The 20,871-nt window shown below is 35.1% G+C and overlaps 1 protein-coding gene across 2 annotated transcripts in view; it reads right to left on the reverse strand.

Annotated features, from left to right (window-relative positions):
- Positions 1–20,871, reverse strand: part of LOC145662542 (serine/threonine-protein kinase SIK3-like) — a 252,894-nt gene that overhangs the window by 56,474 nt on the left and 175,549 nt on the right. For both annotated transcript variants that reach the window (XM_081728218.1, XM_081728217.1), the window contains exons 3-5: positions 15,858–15,921; positions 12,098–12,259; positions 86–210 (exon numbers count right to left, since the gene is read on the reverse strand). In XM_081728218.1, the coding sequence (XP_081584344.1) occupies positions 86–210; positions 12,098–12,259; positions 15,858–15,921 (351 nt within the window). The remainder of the gene's footprint in view (positions 1–85; positions 211–12,097; positions 12,260–15,857; positions 15,922–20,871) is intronic.

Consider the following 20,871-nt stretch of genomic DNA (forward strand, 5'->3'; position numbering starts at 1 on the left):
TCTATACAAACACTACCTATACCGGTATCTATTACTGAATTACACTTAACGATATATATTTAGGTTAAGCTAAGTAGCTACATACCCAAATATCAGCCTTTGGTCCATCGTACTCCTTCCCCTCAAAGAGTTCAGGTGCGGCATATGGAGGACTACCACACCACGTGGAAAGAGTTTTTCCGGGTTCATAATGATTGCTAAAGCCAAAATCTGAAGAAAAAGAGGAAAAATGGAATTAACAAATGGAGGATCAAATGAACTAAGTTCATTTTATAAATTAAAAAAGAAGACAGTTTGAAATAAAATAAAAATATATGAGTTTTAATAAGGTATTACCAACAAACGTTTGTCATACACGAAACTGCGGTTTATCTATAGAACCGTATATTAACTGCACGTACTATATATTGAAAACCAAAATTCAGGATTCAAATATTTATTGAATAATGAAGATCAGTTCGCAATTTATATAATTATTTATTTATTTAATACATTCCTGATATGTTCTCTGTTAGTAGGCGAACTGATGTAGAAATATTGGACATGTACTTTAAGGTGAAGATGTCCAGGAAAAGTAGCACTAGCCGGAGTTGCTAGGCTGCGTGCTGATTGCATTATTATTTTGTCTGTGTTCGCATTTTTTTTTAGGAATTGGCTCTATGTTGGTGGAACGGTTTCAAATATTACATTCATCTGGAACTTAGTGGCTTTATGTGTCCGAGTAAGGAGCAGGGCGAGAGTAAAAGTATAAGAAAAAAAATTAAAAAGCTGTTGAATAGTACCAAGTTTAATAAAATGTTGATGTCTGTGTATTTTTCCTAATGTACGCAGAGGCGTCATTTGGGAAAGGGAAGGGGAGGTCCTCACTGAGTTTTAAGAAATAAATGTGTTTTAATCAATTGTATACTAAAATATTAATAAAAAACGTGGAACTCCTATGAGTTGAGAATCTTGCCCTCCCCCCTCTAGTAAAATCTGAAATGACACTACTGAGGTGGTCAGAATTTCATGCTTTTCCCTCCTCTCCTAGTTCAGCAAAAGTAGAAAAAAAAAATTCGAAATAATTCCGAACAAGCTGGATTTTGGTGGAGACTTTATTTCGATGTTCTCAGTATATCCTGAAAAATACTCTTGATTTGTGCCATGGGTACTTTAAAGGGATAAAGTATTTTAAAGGGATAAAGGAGAGGAAAATTTAGTCTTCTTTTTCAATTATCTCGAAAGTTATAAATTTTCCGAAGAAAACATTTATGAAGAAAATAGTTATAAAATTCTATACAAAAAGGTCTTTACACTCTTTTTCTCTTTCCTTCTTTCTTTTCTTTTTTTCTTTTTGTAGAAGCAACTTTTTCAGAAATATAAACTAAATTATGTTTCAACAGAAATATAAGTGTTTTTAACTTGAGACTGCAAAAATTTGGAAAAAATAAGCATCGGACGGTAAAAATTATTGAAACAAAAACTTAATATTTTGAACAGGGACCTGTGATAAAATTAGCCCATTCCCACCCCCTCTGGGTCCATTGGAAACTCAAATCGGGAGCTCCCATTTTCTATTACATATGCGGATTCTACGAGGGAAAGTAAATAATTTTATTTGAAACATTTTTCCGATTCGTGATAGATGGCGCTATAATCAGCGAAATCTAATTTCACTAACGTAAGATTTCTTTAATTGGGAGCCTCCTAGCGCAGAAAAAATAGAAAGAAAGGCGAACTTCAAAAAAGAAATCCGACCAAGCTGGATTTTTGCGGAGACCTCTGTTTCGATGTCCTTGGCATATCCTGACAAGTACTCTTATTTGCTATGGGCTCTTTTTTTTGGAAGGGATGAAGGGGGAGTAGTTTTAGTTTTTTTGCAATTATCTCGAAAATTATCAATTTTTAGAAGACAACGGTTATAAGAAAAATTATAGTGCACAAAATTCTACTATATATATATATATATATATATATATATATATATATATATATATATATATATATATATATATATAGTTCACAAAATTCTACAAAAAATGTCCTTCGACTTTGTTTTCGCAGAATCAATCGTTCTGAGTAAAAGCAGAGATAAAGTTGCAATATCGTTCTTTTTTCAAATACTTAGTCTTTTCTACCCCACTGTGGGGGAATAGAGTACTTTTTTTAAAAAATGGTGGTGGGCGTGGGCAGATAGGGGTTGGGCTTGGACTTAAACATCAGAAGTCTCACTATTCACCTCAGCGACCTCGAAAAACTATAGATTCGACACTAATATTGGTTGTTTTTTGATTATTTTTATATCACACTCTTTCCACTCCCTTTTGGGCTAAGGATGTCTTACCAACACAGTACACTTTTGTTTTCTTTGGGATTGTAAGTCATATGCTTATGTCCGCTTATTATTAAAAATGACTTTACATACTGAGTTTCAACTTCCTAACATGAGGAGCTCATGACATACTCTACTTTTGGCATACATCTTAAACCATCTGTTTCCTTTGAATCCCCTCCTTTTTCCTTAGGATACACATTAAAACTTCTGAACAGTTTACAGATTCTTTAAAACTTCGGTCTCTTTGATATATTACTTAAAAGTATGTCAAGCGAATGACGTGGGTTTGTATACCGGATAAGCAAACATTCACTTTTATATATAAGATAAACCACCTCTTCGCCTTTGAGTCCCCCATCTCCCCCATCAGAATACGCATCAAAATATTTAAACAGCTTACAGTCTCTTCCAGATCATGGTCTTTTCGATGAAGTTACTTAGGAATATGTCAAGCAAACACAGTGAATTTGTATACCGGACCAAATAATAATAATAATAATAATAATAATAATAATAATAATAATAATAATAATAATAATAATAATAATAATAATAATAATAATAATAATAATAATAATAATAATAAATAAAATAAAAAATAAATATATAAAAATAAACCGCCCTTTGAGTCCCCCTCCTCCCCCCTTAGAATACGCATAAAAATGTTAAATAGCCTAAGGTATCTTCCAGACTATGGTCTCTTCGACAAAGTTACTCAGAAGTATATCAAGCAAACGGTTTTGATTTGTATACTAGTCAAACATTCATCTTGATATATATCACATTATTGTGATATGAACTATTTCTGTTCAGAGATAATTCAGTCTATATCTTTGAAACGATTGTTTCTACGAAAAAAGTTTACAGATCTTTTTTATGTAGAATTTTATAAGCAACAACTTTCTCAACTATTTGCCTCGAAAATTTAAATTTTCGAGATAATTACAATAGAAGTATCCCCTTTCAGCACCCTAAAAGAAAGAAAGAAAAAAAAAAGCTCAAATTAAGGGTACATTTTGCATATACCGAGAACAACAAAATAAATATCTCCGCAAAAATCCAGCTTGTTCGGAACTTTTTTCAAATTAAAGTCTAATTTTACTGGGCTATACGTTCGTTTGAAAAAAGAAAATCTGAAGTAACTATCATGACAATTGAAACTTCACTGAACAATTCAATGTAGAGTTTGGATAAGTGCAATCTTATTTTGAAAGATTTGGTCAGTTATATATCGTTGTTAATATTAATGATGGAAAGGAAGAATGTATGTTACTAGGGGTTATTGGATTCAAAGCATATGCTAACTGTGCGATCTCTTGTTGACTGAACATCCCAGCGTCTAAGTTAAACTATACACTGAAAGAGTTAATGAGTAAGCACAGTAGTTCCAAGTAAATCCCATAGTGGAACGAACTGTTTTCACGCGAAGAAGTTGGAACCTCAGTTGATTATGCAACATGTCATGCAATTAAAAACAGGAATCATCGTGAATTTGAAAATAATTAAGATCAAACTTTAAGATATTACTCTGTTTCGTGTCAGAATGGAGACTGCTGGAACGCAGTGTTTATAATTAAAAAACTTACTTCTCAGCAAGCTATACATATTGCGGTATCTACTGAACAAATAAACCAATAGCTGTCTATGTATAAGGATAAATTTCTTCCAAAAATTGAAGTTTTTCAATTAAGTAGCAGTAGTCGCAAGAAACAAACCCAATGTTATGGAACTAGGAGAAGTAACAGCAATTCACAATGACTACATTGCAATGTTAAAAATATCTCAGGTTTCATCCGATACGTAAGTACCCGGTATTAGGAATGATAGCAATCATTTTGTCCAGGCGTGTGTCCAAAAGTAAGTATATAAGCCATGTCGAGACCCAGTATAACAATTCACTTATGCCTACTGGTGAACCAACATAGAAGACTAATATTATTATGCCAGCGGAATATCAAAACACTGATAAGATAATTGAAGAAGATTCATTCTCTGATGATGTCATCATGAGATCAAGCGACGAACGCAAGCGGATCAATTAGGTTTATATTTTTGAGTTTCAGTCACACAATTCTACTGGAACTCAAGACTTTGAATTGCAAACTTCAAATGGTGCCAACATACATGGCTTTGAAACACAGACTGCCGACAAGATAAAAGTTTAGTGCTGAATTTATCAGTAAACAGAGAAGAGAGGGTCCATCAGTTTTGAATGAACTGGTCAGCAAAACAGAGATAAAGGTCCAAAAGTTTAAGAAGGAAACTAAAGAGCGTAATATGATACACGAAAAATTCAACGAAGTATGTTCGTTGAAAGATGACGCTATCAGCTACAACAAGGAGAAAGGAAGACCCTACAGAGGAAGATAACTATAATAGTATTCAATTGCAGAATCGGAGAAAGAATGTATTAATCAACTAGATGTATCTAAGATTCTATATTAAAAAGTCAACGGAGGAGTTAAAGCAAATGAAACAAACACGTAGAACTACTGAAATGGTAAATGAACTACTTAAGGAGCTACCCAGTTACGGAAAATAAGATCCAATGAACTATGAGTATGTAAGGGACTAAAGACTTTACCTGAAGCAATTACAATTCAATGTGAAGAACTTACAGTACTGACACTAAGATATAAAAGGAAACTCAGATTCAAGGGGGGAGGGGGGAATAGTGCAACGTAGGTATTGGATAGGACATTGACAAGTGAAATGATATGGAAATATTGGACATGTACTTTAAGGCGGTAAGGAAAAGAAGCTACACCCACAGTTGCTAAGCTGACTGTAGATTGCATATTATTTGTGTGTTATGCCCTTTATTGAAGAACTGATCTTAGGTTGGTGAAAGGTTATATTTATCAGAAAGTTCGTGCTTTATGTATCTGAGTAAACTGCGAGGCGATATTAAGAACTGTAATTCCCCACAGAATAAAGTGTCGATTGATGCCCGCATAGAGCATTATTCTGTGCATCATTTCTGGTTCAAACAGTCTTCATGCCAATTTATAATGTTATATTCGGAATGTGTGCTTACTAGTTCTCATATAGACAGTCAATTGCAAGTACGTAACATAATTATAATAACAAACGAAATGTATAAGCTGACAGGCGCACGGAAGCTATCATATAGTAGCAAAATTGCACTTAAAGATTTTGGAGTAATAAGGTTACGTGAATACATTCATTCCGCTTCTCGTCGACATCTACACCAAATTCCTTCGATTAGGACGAGAAAATGAACATTAGCTTGCAACACTATTTTTTTGCTGCTCAGTTGCTTTTCCTCTAAAACAGTTAAGATGATTAATATTACTTCGAGTAGTGCTTCATTGTCGAAGTTTTCTGTATCTTGGAGTTGTGCCTATTGTTTTCAATACATTCCTAATAAAAAATATCGATTGAAGGCCGCTGATGCAAGAGCCAAATGTATGGTATCGCCTATCTTGTTACTCTGGAATCTGTAAGCGGAAATTTTGCTATTATTAAACAAAATGCACTCTAGCATTCGCACGGAGATTTTATCAGTGTTTTCTCTTTATTCACCTTCCTACGAAATCATCATTTAGTATGCACCAAAAAGATATTTTATGGAAGAAAACAATACAGATATGTATTATTCGGTACATCCATACATTGCCGTTACATAAACTTTTAATCGGTTAGTTTATAATAAAAACATTATGTCAACATGTATATTCATCGATAAAACAAAACAGCATATACAGACTGTATATATATTTTTGTTCTTTTTGTTACACACTGTATCAACCAACTGACTCCATATTACAAGTTACATGAATGAAAAATAAATATAGTAATGGGAAAATACATCTGATCTGAGTTTCCGTTTACGTGGTTCTATTAATAGTAGTATATTAATTTTCCTGCATCAATATTAATTTTCACCTGTGAGCAGGACAACTTGCAAACTACGAGTTAAACATAAAAAGTTATTCACGCAAACCATACGATATCTGTTGTGGTAGTATATAATGTACAGAATCTCTTACATAACATTCTGTTATCTACAAATATGTCAGCTATATGAGGGAATTGAGATTAATATTGATATTCAACATCATATATGCCTGCTTTATCTATTATTCAACTTTCTGTATTCTTCCGCTTACTTCTCTTGGCAAACTTTTGCACGTGACTAAAAAATGCGGATTTGTTTCACTTTGGTAACAGTTATATAATATGCACAATTGAAGCATGATTTATATATAGTATTCGTAATATATTTACTACTGACATCGCATACAACAAAGCAAACTACCACTTAAAAATATGATGCATCAACAGCTAAACACGAACTGAAATTGCTTTATGATGTGGTTTCTGATTTTACTTTATGTCGTTAAGCAATGCTGAGATTTACGAAGGAAGGGAGGGTCTGAAGCACTACTCGTTTATACCTGCGGTTACGAATACCAAAGGCGAAAGTTGCACGCATAAGACGCAGGATTTTACAGTGTGCCTATAATCTCAATCCATTTATGTAAAAGCAGCTGATTTTGTATTTCTTTTAAAGAAAGTTTCAAAGACATTCACTTACGAAGGAACAGAAAGCAGCTATGGCGCACACACATTCTGGGGACATAGGACATTGCATAAAATCACATAGGTTAGAGAACTTGTCAAGATTTCACATTTCACTTGTAAACATAAAATAAAAGTTTCCTACATCGTGCATAAATACTCCACCGGTGGAAATTAGTATGTTACACAAACCCATTTCATAAGCCCTCACTCACTGTAGCTGTAAAATTATCTTTTTTTTTTTTTTTTTTTTTTTTTTTTTTTTTTTTTTTTTTTTTTAATGATGGACTGTTCTTAATCAGTAGCCGTTAAAAATATATATATTGAGCATAGGAGACAGGTATGAGACGAAGTATCACAAAGTGCTATAATACACGCCTAGTCTTTCATACATAGTTTTGTAGAAAAACAACTATGATCTTGAAAAATATCGTGCCACATGTCGAACTGGAGAGGTGACTGCGTAAGTATACTAACTAGTGGCTGTGTTATACATGACTAAGAGATCGTCGCGGTCATAGGGGCTGATACAACAATGAAATGCCGAACAATCGTTGAATTATTTGTGCGGGCAGTCTTTCTACTGTTGGAGTAAGACCAGCCCCATATCACAAAGTAAACAAAATAGATTGGGTGATATTTCAGATAACTACAGCAGAAGTCAAATGCAATTCTCACAAACACCAGAGATGAGCGACCACTGATAGCGCATTATTTTCACTCATCTATTATTAAATACTAGGCATGCTATTGCTTGTATCTCTGATAACTACAATCTCCTTCAATGAGTCTGTTCTTGGCACACTGCAAGTGATAACGAAGGGCGCGTGGCAAACTTCCCGAATGCGCATGTAAACGTAGACGAGTGTGGACTTAGCAGGCCCACTTTCGAAAATTATAAATATTTGCATACCATACGTTTGCACTGCGTTTGTACCGGTTGTACCGTAAAAATTTTCGTTTGTACCTAGGTTGTCAGATTTAGTAAACGAAAAACCGGGACACTAATCTCAAGCTATATACATGATGCTTGAAGAAAAAAAAAAATAAATAACCGACAACCTTCGGGAGGTGATTCCTGACACCAAGATAAGACAAAAAGTATAGACCAACCTGGATGCACAAATGCTCCCTCTCGGAGTTATAGGTTGCCAAAAACGAAATGAATAATAAAACTTTTAAAAATTCATAGCTCCAAAACTATAGGACCTACCGTAGTCGGGTCAAGACTTCACTCAGGACTAATATGTGCAATATCCAAAAATACGTGTTTCAGAATCCTAAGGTACTCACGCAACAATTTTATAGAGGGAGTTTGGCTACGGGCATATAATTTGAAGTACTCACCAATTACCTCTATAAAAATTGTTGCAAAAGTACCGCAAGATTCTGAAACTTGAATATTTGGATAGGGCACGTACTAATTCGTAAGTGAAGTCTTGTCCCGATTACGGTAGGTCCCACAGTTTTGGAGCTATGAACCTCTAAAGTTCATTTTTTTCATGTTTTCGGCAGCAAACAACTCCGAAAGTGAGCATTTATGCACCCAGGTTAGTCTATACTTTTTCTCCTATTTTGGTGTCAGGAATCACCTCCAAAACGTTGTCGGTATTGTTTTGAAACACTCTGTACAAGGTAAGGGTTCCTACTCATTTGGTCAATCAATTAATTACCTGTCTTTCCCAGGTTACCAATCACAATTTTCCAGTTCATTCTACACACAGTTAACACAAATGAAGCCCCCACAAGAGATGTATAAAGAATGTGAAAATGCACACATTATGTCTGACGTCCCTTATTCCGAACTCCAATTTCTTCTGTTTAACACATCCTAAATATTGTGCGAATTACGACTCTCTCCCATTTATGATTGAAGAGAGACTTGTTTCTTTGTTGTATCATCACCTGAGTCAGAAACATTATTCTAAAAGAAATACAAATTTAGCAAGAAAAAAGTACATTTACACTAAATTTAGAACGATAAACAAAAAGGAAATATCTTTAAAGATTTACGCAGTCTGTCCAAAAGTTTGGCAGAAAGGAAATCCAGTATCAAAATTAAACAAGAGACATACCATTATATTTTTAACTGCTACTTCTTGTGCTAAACTAAGTTGTTACGGAATTTTAACACGAAAATTACTGAAAATTTGATTTCACTATAGACCAACAAAGAAAACTTCACTCTACACCCACTGGACTGAATAAAACGCTTGATTGCAAAATTGTTCGTCCGAAGACGGCAGACACGATGAAATAGTTTAAATGCGGTTAACATGCAGCAACTGAAAACAGTACCACCATTGTTGATTAAAATTTCAACACTGAAGCAGTCCTACGTTGCTGATTGAAGTATAAAATAACTAGTAGTTAGTCATCCGGGAGAAAAAGTTTTTTTCCAATGAAAGTGACATTCAAGAAATTATTGCAATAACAAATGTCCCCTCTTGAATATTTTTAATTTTCTTTTACCCTACTGGAAGCTAAGCAACCAATAGAACGAAAGAAAAAATATGATTTTCAAACTTGAAATTGTTTGTTTAGTAAAATTAATTGGTTACACAAATCTTCTGAACACCTTCCGTTTTTAAGTGAGACACAGGTTGATTATTTTCCAATCTGAAGAACGAAAACCGTGACAAAAAGGCGTCCCGAAAGCCTTCTTCGGGACAGTTAATTCTTTCATTGAAAACCGGGACAACTGGCAACCCTATTTGTACCGGTCTCAAATTCGAAAAAATCGAAAAATGGTTCACGTGAACTTAGCAGGACCAGAATACTAATCTCTACAAATCCGAATAGTTTGTTCTGCGTTTGTACTGGATTTACCGTAAAAATTTTCGTTTGTACCGGTCTCAAATTCGAGAAAATTGAAAAAATAAAATGGTCCTGCTCAGTTAGAGATAAGAGATATTAGAGATAAGGTTCGAGATAAGATATATCCTAAAATTTTGATAACCGTGCTTATAATTGTTGCAATACTCAACGATTATTGGCATTAAAACGTGCGATCTGAAAATTATCGGTGCCGTACAAATGAGAAAACTGCAAGTTATTGTTTCTGTCCAGGATGGAAAGTAATAAATGATTCGTTTTAATATATTCAAAACAGTACTTTCACAATTGATAAGGCAAATGCCGCCTTGTAAAATTTCCACCTTAGTTTTATAACAGAAACTGAATTTGTATCTGGATTTACACTGTCAACTTGTTCCCTGAACTTCTCTCTGTCACAATAGAGAGCACTAAATGCATGCAATAGAGAATCAGTAGCACATGTATTTTTGGTGCGTATAGGACGACATTCCATACAGTTCCCTAAAGGACCTATCTAAGTGTTCATTATCTTGCTACTTATATCGAGTGTTCGATGTGAAATTATTTGTTTTATTTATTGTGTATAAATCCTTCAGTTTAGTTTATGGATATTGTTTGCACTTTAAGTAAAACACCCTATTAAGCATATTCGATGTAAAAACAGGTCTTACTTTTACAATATAAATAAAGTTTGTTTTATGTTCTGTATCCATTGACTTTTAGTTTAATTATTATTGGAATATTTGTACTTTTAAAATTTGAGGAAATTAGTCAACAGTCCTATCCTCAAGTGAACTGAGCAGGACCACATTATTGTCCGATTTTCCACAATTTGAAACTAGTATCTACAAATGAAAATTTCTACGGTACAATCCGGTACAAACGATTAGTACAGAAAAATCTTCAGATTTTTAGAAAATTTATCAGTGGTCCTGGTATGTTCACGTGAACTTAGCAGGACCACTTTATTTTTCGATTTTTTTCGAATTTGAGACCAGTACAAACGAAAATGTTTACGGTACAAACGCAGCACAAACTATTCGTACAGAAAGATATTCAGATTTGTAGAAATTTGTATTCTGGTCCTGCTAGGTTCACGTGAACTTATCAGTACTACTGTATTTTTCGATTTTTTTCGAATTTGAGACCGGTACAAACGAAAATGTTTACGGTACAAACGCAGAACAAATGATTCGTACAGAAAAATATTCAGATTTGTAGAAATTTGTATTCTGGTCCTGCTATGTTCACGTAAACTTAGCAGGGCCACTTTATTTTTCATTTTTTCGAATTTGAGACCGGCACAAACGAAAAGTTTTACGGTACAAATCGGTACAAACCGGTACAAACGCAGTACAAACGTATGGTATGCAAATATTTATAATTTTCAAAAGTGGTCCTGCTAAGCGCTCACTCGTTAAACGTAGCCTTATTTTCAGGAAATAACTGACAATAATACAGACTTACTAATGGGTTTGACAATGATTCTGATGTAACTCGCTATTTGTGGTATCAAATGCAATAAATTGCAAGTAGAAGCATTCAAAATATTGATATGGAGAGGAGTGGAGGAACGAGCTGGATGGAGTAATTAAACGTGATAAAAAGTGAATATGAAAAATAACAGGTGATTATGAATTTATAATAATAATAAAAAAAAAGTAGTCAGATGTTATAAAATAGGGCTTCTCATATTATGGTCCGCAGACTACAATTGGTCCTCGAAGTATCCCATTATGGTCCTCTTAAAATGAACTTAGACAAGAAACAGAACAAAAGAATAAGTGAATTACGTATCACCCACTGTAGTTGTGAATATATCAAGTATATAATTTAATATGGTAAAAGTTATCCAAATTCATACGATGTAGCTTATATACATGTATTATTACAATATCTTGATAGCTTTCAATACTTAATTAAAAAAAAAAACTAACACGTATTGGTATTAGTATCATTGCAAAATACGGATGGAATTTCAATTAATACTATTTTTGATATAAGTGCACTGCTATGCTTATAGCATTTTTAAAAATATATAATGTTGATCCCGAACGGGAAAAAAGCAGGGTGGTATGTAGAACATTCTAACTAATAAAAAGTGGCCACTCACTTGCAAAAACGTTTGAGAAACAACATAAGACATAATAAAGGAACAGAGGAAGATGATTTAAGAATAATTTATGGACAGCACTAAAGATAATAATTTACGTGAAAACTACGAAATCAGCTGAGAAGTAGAAATAGAATACTTATTATAATGATATTCAAACTTAATGCATACTTTTTTTTTTTTAACGTGACAATCCAAAATAATTCTCAAATTGACTGCACTTTCTATATTTTTACAGAAAACAAACAAAGAAACACACATACACAAAAGCCTAATAAGAAAAGCTACTGAAGCCACCTTGAACGTACCTGCTAATTTAATATCCATATTAGCATCTAATAAAAGATTTTCAGCCTTAAGGTCCCTATGTACAACATTCTTTCTGTGACAATAACTCACAGCAGCAACTATTTGATGAAATACACGTCTCGCTTCTTTCTCACTCATTCGACCATTCGCTACTAGGTGATCTGAAAAATTAAAATATGCATACATGTTGTACTTATTTACGAAACTTGAAATTACTATACGTTCATTGAAGTATATACAATTCAACCGGAATACAACACCTAATCAAGTGTTTTAAATTAACAGTTGTGTTTGTAAACAAGTATACAAAATACGTTCCTCAGTACACAATATTTTCATTTCGTAAAATATTTCATTCTACTCACTGGAAGTTTCTCCATTGCATTGTGTTTTCATTACACGAAGAAAAATATAAGTGACTTCGCAGTAAAATCCCTTCGAGTTTTATACCAACGTGTTTTTTTAATATACACTATTGTCAAAAGGAACTTTCCTATTTTCCATAAGTAGAAGCTTGCTTTGTTATAATTCAATACACACAAATTATTTGCTGAGCAAAACTATATTATATATATATAGGGGTTGTACAAAAAAAATTTAGAACGTTTGCAAAAGTATGAAAATCATACCTACTATGGTGTGGGGCCTCCTTTTGCGTCCAAAACAGCTTGGATCCGACGTGGAATGGACGTATACAGCTTCTGAATCGTGGTGTGTGGAATTTTGTACCATTGTTTCTCCAAAACATGATCCAGTTCCTTAAGGGATGCTGGTGGAGGGTAATGAGACCGAACACGCCTTTCTAACTCAGACCACAATGGCTCAATGATGTTCAGATCTGGTGATTGTGGGACCCAGGGGAGGTGTGATAGCTGCTGATCATGCTCCTCAAACCATGTTTTCACCGTTTTTGCAGCGTGACAGGGTGCTAAATCATCTTGGTAGATGCCATCACTATCACGGAACAATATTTGGGCCATGGGTAAAGCCTGGTCCCCCAAAATGGCCTCATACGCCTTAGCATTCATCATTCCATCCAGGTCTATGATGGGACCTGCAGAAAACCACGATATCACTACTCATAATGTAACAGAACCACTCCCATGCTTTACAGTTGGGAGCAGATTGTCTGTATCATACATAGGCCTGCGACAGTGTTTTCCATACGTAAACACGACCGGTTGTTGGAAACAAGGTGAAGGTCGATTCATCGGACCACATAACGTGTTTCCACTGCTCATGAGTCCACGCCTTGTGGTCCTTGCACCACTGGATCCGCCTCTTCGCATTTACTGCTGTGACCAGGGGTTTGGCGATAACGGCCCTGCCATGAATTTTCATTTTATGAAGTTCCCGTCGCACTGTTTTCGATAAAACCGGGTTCTGTAGGCCGGAGAGTTCAGACGTAATTTTCATTGTAGTGGTCTTCTTTTTAGCTGCTACAATCCGCTTTAATGCCCTCCGGTCCCTATCTGACAGAATTGTTTTTCGACCACTGTTGTGCTTTGCAGACGTCGTTTGCCCATGAATTGTGTATGCCCTCGTGACATTGGACACAGTGCCTTTCGATACCCCCGCAATGTTCGCCACTGTTGCCACTGAAGCTCCAACCAGACGGGCACCAACGATCATGCCTCTTTGGAAGTCTGTCAGGTCGCCCATTTTACCGCATCACTTTCACACCATAACTCTCACAGGTGAACTAGTTACTGCTGACGGAAGAGGAAGATCCACATAACACATTGAAAACAAAAAACGATTGATATATATAGTTTTGCTCATCAAATAATTCGTGTGTATTTGCTATTTTATTCCATAATATTATTGATCCTGTACTTAAAAATCATTTTAGAAAATGTGTAGGTGTGATTTGTGATAGTCCTTTAGAGATGTTTGAAGATAATTTTGCTGTGAAGATATAGCACCGTTTTTGTTTATTTTACTATGGATTATAATTTTAAGATGTAATGTATTCTGACGCTAAACACGTCGCAAATATTTGTATACAATATTGAAGAAACTGCTAGAAATTACTCAACACCTATACTGCTTATTACTGCATTAGGAAATCACAAACTGCAGATGATTTGGCGAGACGAAACTTCAGTATGTTGGTTTCCAAATTTTTATCAGTATTTTCCGTAACTGTAAATACAGCCCCTTCTTTGCATCAAATGTGACGATAATCCTACATATTATTTCATACAATCAAGCTCAGTAAAGTTGTAATTCTTGCTTAACGTAAAAGGACGAAGAAAGAAAGAAGAACCATTGCGACTTATCCTCTGACTACAGTAAGCATATTTTAATTAGTATAATTATACTGTAATCCTGTTATTAAGAAAAATCTTACACAGTTCCCTAGCATTCGTAAAATATGCTTAATATATGTTTAAATAATTCTATAAAATTTTACAAATTTCTTGAATTAAATGAGTTGCCTCTATATCACAGTTAGTCATAAGACTTTGGTAAAATGCCCAATATTATTTAATAATATTCAGTGAAGCGGGAAATAAAATTAAAACACAAAACATACGAACAGCTTCGCCTCCTATTTAATTTAGTCATATATCTATGAAATTGAAATAAATAAAATTATTTCGAATCGAATACATGCTCCACTATTTATTAACAAGAAATAAATGAAAGTATAGCCTGATTCTCCGAAAAGAGTTTTCATCAGACCACTACGAACAAACTTTACAACAATCCCAATCCAAAAGACACATCCTGTCTAACATCGATTGAATATAACAGTTACCAACGATATACAGGGTGTTTCAAAACAAAACCCGACAACGTTCCTGACACACACACAAAAAAAAGTGTAAGACCTAGGTGCATAAATGATTCCTTTCGAAGTTATAGGCTGCCGAAACCATGAAAAAAAATGAACTTTTGAAGGTCCATAGCTCCAATACTATGGGTCCTATCGCAGTCGGGTGAAGACTTCACTTAGGAACTAATATGTGCACTATCCAAAAATACATATTTCAGAATCCTAAGGGACTCAAAGCAACATTTTTTTATATAGGAAGTTTGGCTAGGGCATATAATTTGAAGTAGTCACCAACTACCTCTATAAAAGTTGTTGCGGAAATACAACAGGATTCTGAAACTTGGATATCTGGATAGAGCATACTAGTTCCTAAGCGAAGTCTACAACCGACTAGGGTAGGTCCCATAGTTTTGAAGCTATGGACCTTTAAAGTTTTTTTTTTATTTCTTTCTTTCAAGTTATCGGCAGCCTCTAACTCCAAAAGGAAGTATTTGTGTACTTTTTTGTTTTATCTTGGTGTCAGAAATCACTCCCAAACGTTGTCGGTGTTGTTTTGAAACACCCTGTATGTGCATTCATCTACAACTAAATAACCTTCTGTTTGTATCAAAATCATCCATCAAAACAAAATCTGGTAAGATATTAATCGTAAAGCTACACTGAATTTAACTCAAAGATATTTCGTTTTCTTTGAATCAGACGTACAAAATCTATTACTTTTTTGCCTGTGAATACGTGATATTATTCCGTTAGTTGACTACTTAATTTTCACAAACAACTGGCACCTTGTATACTTTTATTATTGTATTGTTTGAAAATAATATGTACAAGTATAATAAAAACCATATATTCTTCCTTAAAAGTTTATCACAGAACTGCACTTACGAAAGTTTTGGCATGAAACATGTGTACAATAAGATTACATAAGTAAATTTTAAAAATGCATATGATTTTCAAATGCCAGACCAGTTACTTACCGAAAATTTCACCTCCACTTGCATACTCTGTTACTAAATATATCATTTTTTCGGTTTCCATAACCTTTAAAAAAAAGAGAGAAAAAATATTTAAAAGTGAAGTCACTTTCACTTTATATAATAAATTGAAACTTTGCAATTTAAAAAATACTTTAAGTATGGATTACGTAAGAAATACAAGAAAAAAGAAGATACATTATATCACATTCAATTAGGCAATTTTATTAATACTACCTATATGTTGTTCTTGAATGAAATTATAATTACGCAGTAACATGCATATATGAGAAATACGAAGAACGATCACTAAGTGTTTGCACTCGTATCCAAGATTTTGTGCTACATACATAAAACATATATATACCCCCCGTCTTTATGACTAATATGCAATTTTTAGGTTTCTAAGTACAAAAGGTCTGAAGGTAAAACGTCTGGGATGAGAGAAGTGTCGAAATGTGCTCACCCTTTTCAGAGATTATGATGAGTTGATGGTGAATCAGAAGTGTTGGGCCTCTGTGTGTCCAATGACAATTGATTTTATGGTATTCTTGTTCTTGTAACCATGGACAAAAGTTGGTATATCACCATGATCCAAAGACTAGAGTTATTAATAACAAGTGGAACTTCATCATCCAAAAAAGCATGTGCAATCTTTCGCCAAAAGAGTAATCTCACTTTATTTTGGATTGCAAGGGCGTTATCATCACTGATTACCTAACCTTCGATAACAAAGTGACTGGTGCATACTATAGAGTCTGCTGCAAAAACTTCGTGATGCTCTGGAGGATAAGTGCCGTGGCATAATCAACAAAGTTTCGCCTTTAGTCGGTAATGCTCCCGCCCACAATGTTCAAAAAACATTAAATGTTATACAGAGCATCAGTTACCAGTTACTTCCCCATCCGCCAATTCTCTGACTTCGTACAGTCAGGCTTCTTGATTCCAATAATAAATAAATTGCTGAAAGGAAAGAGTTTTCTTTCAGATGCTGAGATCATTCCACTGTCGAGCACTGATTTTCTAGCCAATGTGATACTTTCTACAAAGAATGTCTGTGGAAGCTGAAGGACTGTTTGGAGAAGTGTGTTACTTTGCACGATTATGAAAACGAAAACTAGCATATGTCAATTTCTAACTTCTAGCTCCATTGTCCTATGAGAGAGCGAAAACTTACTGATCGCCCCTCATATATTTACTCTTTCTAGCTAAGATTATTTGAGGTGTGTAATAGTATGATAGAATAAATTATGTACACAACAAGAAGGTACGCACGCGAGAAGAGTAGAACTGTATCCAGGAAAGCTGTTTCCCAAATGCCATCCACTATAATTTTAATTCGTGAGCTTTTACTTTTTACATTATGAATTTTAAGTGATGATTCGTTAGCAGTGTTACATTATAAAAATGTATCTTCGGCGCCCAATCAACCATTAGTCAAATTTTAAGGGTCGAGGGAAAGACAACCGATTGATTTAAAAAAAAAAAAAAAAAAAAAAAGTTAGGAAAAGGAGTTCGGATAAGTGACCCATCATAATCACAGGAGAGGATGGGCACATCTGCGCCAAACTCGGAACGTCTCGTCAAACATACTACTTGTTCATTTATTTAAGTTCCACGCTGGCTTTTATCTGTTAGGTTGCAACAAAGGGAAGATATACAATGAAATGTAGTGAAACACACAAACAATGGAACACTTAAGAACAGAAAAGCAACTTGTACCGTTCTTTTAAAGATATTACAGCAAGGTGTCCACACAATTTGGCGGGAAAAAATTCCTCACTTTCCATGCCAAAGTTCCAGATTTCCCTGACTATTGAATAATTTAAAAATAAGAAAAAAGAAAGAAATCTCAGTTTTCACCTTCCCCATAGCTGGCCTTGTTCTCTCTCCACTTCTATTTCTTTCTTTTTACAATTTTCTTTAATCCAAAAGAATGTAAATTTACTTACATATGCATTAGGCCGATATTACACTTACTATTTTATAAATTTAATAACTGAACAATGGATCTAAATCGATTTTTCCCTGACTTTCCCTGACCAATCTGTCATTCCCCTGACTTTCTCAAATACATTTTTGCTTCCCTGACTTTCACTGACTTTCCAGAATGTGGACACCCTGTTACAGGTTCACCTTAACTAGATTCTCAAACTAAAAAACGGGACACCTCACGGGTCTATATGAAATAGTTAGGTTTCAATTTAGCATGTCACTTGTTATGTCCCCTCAACATTGTTATAGTAATAGTTACTTATATGTTAGAAGATATCCCATTTAAAGCATAACCTTAAGGAGTATAGGAATTTAATTAAATGTAACATGCAAATGAATTAAAGTGCAGCAATTGATACAAATTAAGTGTATTTCTCAGAACGGTGGATGTTCTACAAGAGCTCCTTGTTTTCCAAGAAGTAATCAAAATTCTGAGCATGAATGATGAAAATGTGCTTACGCTATAAATACTGGTTTTATTTATTTGCTATAAATATGTTTTTACATTCGAGTGACTTTTCCCCCCACGCCAATACATGTTCATTAGACTAAGCATTTGGGCTCCATGTAAATATTTGTTACGGAACACACACAACAAAACTATATCATTTTATGGAAGTTAACAACGATATACAGGTCCTTGCACTGTTGAAATAAGTTTTTTCAAGTAAAGTGAACATTTTTAAAACCCCAAATATTTAGATATCCAGAAACATGTTCTTAGTACAGATACCACAAAATCGGAAGTGTCCCAGTACATTCAGGACCGCTACTCAGCCTGTAAAGGTTTCAGAGTATACATCCAGCAAACAGGCTGGAATACCCAGACAGTCACGAGAGTCTTGACCACAATCGTATGAAAGTGCGCTATGGAGAGCACACAAGAGCGACTAATTCTCTCTCTGCAGAACCAGCCACAAGAAAATATTAACAATGATTTGGGTCAGGAATGGCGAATAAACGCACCATTAGCCTTTGGTTTGTAAAATTTCGTTCCACTGCAAAGTGATCCTCGTGGGCATTGACTAATGTCATACTCGAATGAGTTCCTCAGGAACACCGTGGAAGAAGACCGTCGGGAAAGTGCCATTGCAGACGCGTTAGACAAACACCATACCACTCGTTCAGTGGCTCCAAGCAATCGCTAAGGTGAAGTTAGGACTCATGTGTGACACATGAGTTAACAAGGCCAACGAGAATCGCCAACTAGGTGTTCAGTTCTGAGTGTAAGGAATAACCGAGAAAGTTTCCTGCATCAGACTGTCATTTTAAATTAAAATGGATCTGCTATGACAATTGTTATACATGATCAGGACAATGGTTGGTTCCTGATCAACGTCCATGACGGGTTCCTAAATCACATCTCAACTCTCAGAAAGTGTATGGTTGTCTATGGCAGGAGTGATACACCAAGTTTTCCTCAGATGAGTTACTTGCATCAATGCAGATCGTTACAGTTCTGAACTTCACGAAATGTACCGCAACTTTAGTCGTAAGCGTCCAGAAAGATCCGAAACACTGTTTCCTCATGTTGCATGACAATGCTGTCGCACAAGGAATGATGTAGGCTTTCCATAAGTTATACGAAACTCTTCCTCACCCACCGTATTCCCTCGATTTTCTCTCACTGACTACCTCTTCTGGCATCTAGATCACTCCTGGAAGGGAAGGATTTTCTTGATGGTTGAGGAGTGCAATGTGCAACTGGACTTCTTTCGCCACAAAACCCAATTACTGGCTGAGCGATGGCAAAAGCGTGTGGTTGCAAACGGTGATTATTAGCCAAGTATTACTATTTTCGATTTTTTCGCCTTTGAAAATGACGCACCTGAGCGGACTTCATTCGCATCAAACTAATAGCTATTAATTTCGACTGAACTTTCTCGCTCTCATTTCTTTTTAAACCACAAAATGCCATACTGTAGAACTATTTTTGAAATTCTTATATTATGAAATATGAGTAAATATTTAAGTTTTCTAAAAAAAAAAAAAAAAAAAAAAAAAAAAAAAAAAAAAAAAAAAAATGTCCGAACGAAACTCACCTCCTCATCACTTCTCGATTCCTCCGAAAGAAATAGGTTGTGCCACATTTTAGTGTTAATAATGCAATACGTAGTTATTCATAAACACTAAGACATAAACACTAAGAAAATCTTTCGAGCAAACGACCACTCTTTTTGAAATGTGAGAAAAATGAATTATACTACACTCGTGAGCAACTGTATTTAAAGAACCTGGCTAGTACCATATTGTACCCCTTTTGCCTTAATGGCAACAGCGATGCGGCGTGCCATGGACTGCGCAAGACGTTGAAACTATTGGGAAACAATACTGATCCATGATCGCTGCATAGGTTCCCACAATCCATGAAGATTGATCGGAACATGGTCCAGGGCACGTGCATCTTCTCACAAACATTCGAGAAGTCCTAAATAGAACTGAGATCGAGGATCTTCCTCAAGGGAGCCACCCAGGCAAGTATCTTCACATCCATGGAGTGCTCGTCGAACCAGTCAGTCACAAGTCGGGAGATATGGGTTGGAACATGACTTGCTGTACGCACAGGTCGGCTGCAGGATGCTGGAGACGAATAAAGGAGTGAAAATAATGTGCCAGCAAGCTCTTGACGCTAACATTGCCCATGTTGAAAATTTTATCATGAAAGATAAAGCGTGTCACCATACATTAGATTTGTGATACACTGGGCTAACAATGGGAACAGTAGAACGAATAATTACAAACGAACTGGGCCTAAAAAGTTTCTTCTCGCTCGGTTCCACGAATGCTTAATGACGATCAAAAGGAGGCAAAGATTCGATTAAGTGTTGCAAATTTAACATGCTTCAGAAGAGAGGGACGCAATTTCTTGGAAAGGGTTGTGACAATGTATGATTCGCAGATTCTAGATTCCATTATTCAATCCAGAAACAAAAAGGTAGTCGATACAGCGGAAGCACAGAGATATCCTCAACTCCAAATTTCGTTAGGTAGCATCCAATGAGAAGGTGCTGTACGCTATCTT

Source organism: Thermobia domestica, chromosome 10, assembly GCF_964235325.1.
Source record: "Thermobia domestica chromosome 10, izTheDome1.hap1.1, whole genome shotgun sequence".
Lineage (NCBI taxonomy): Eukaryota > Metazoa > Arthropoda > Insecta > Zygentoma > Lepismatidae > Thermobia > Thermobia domestica.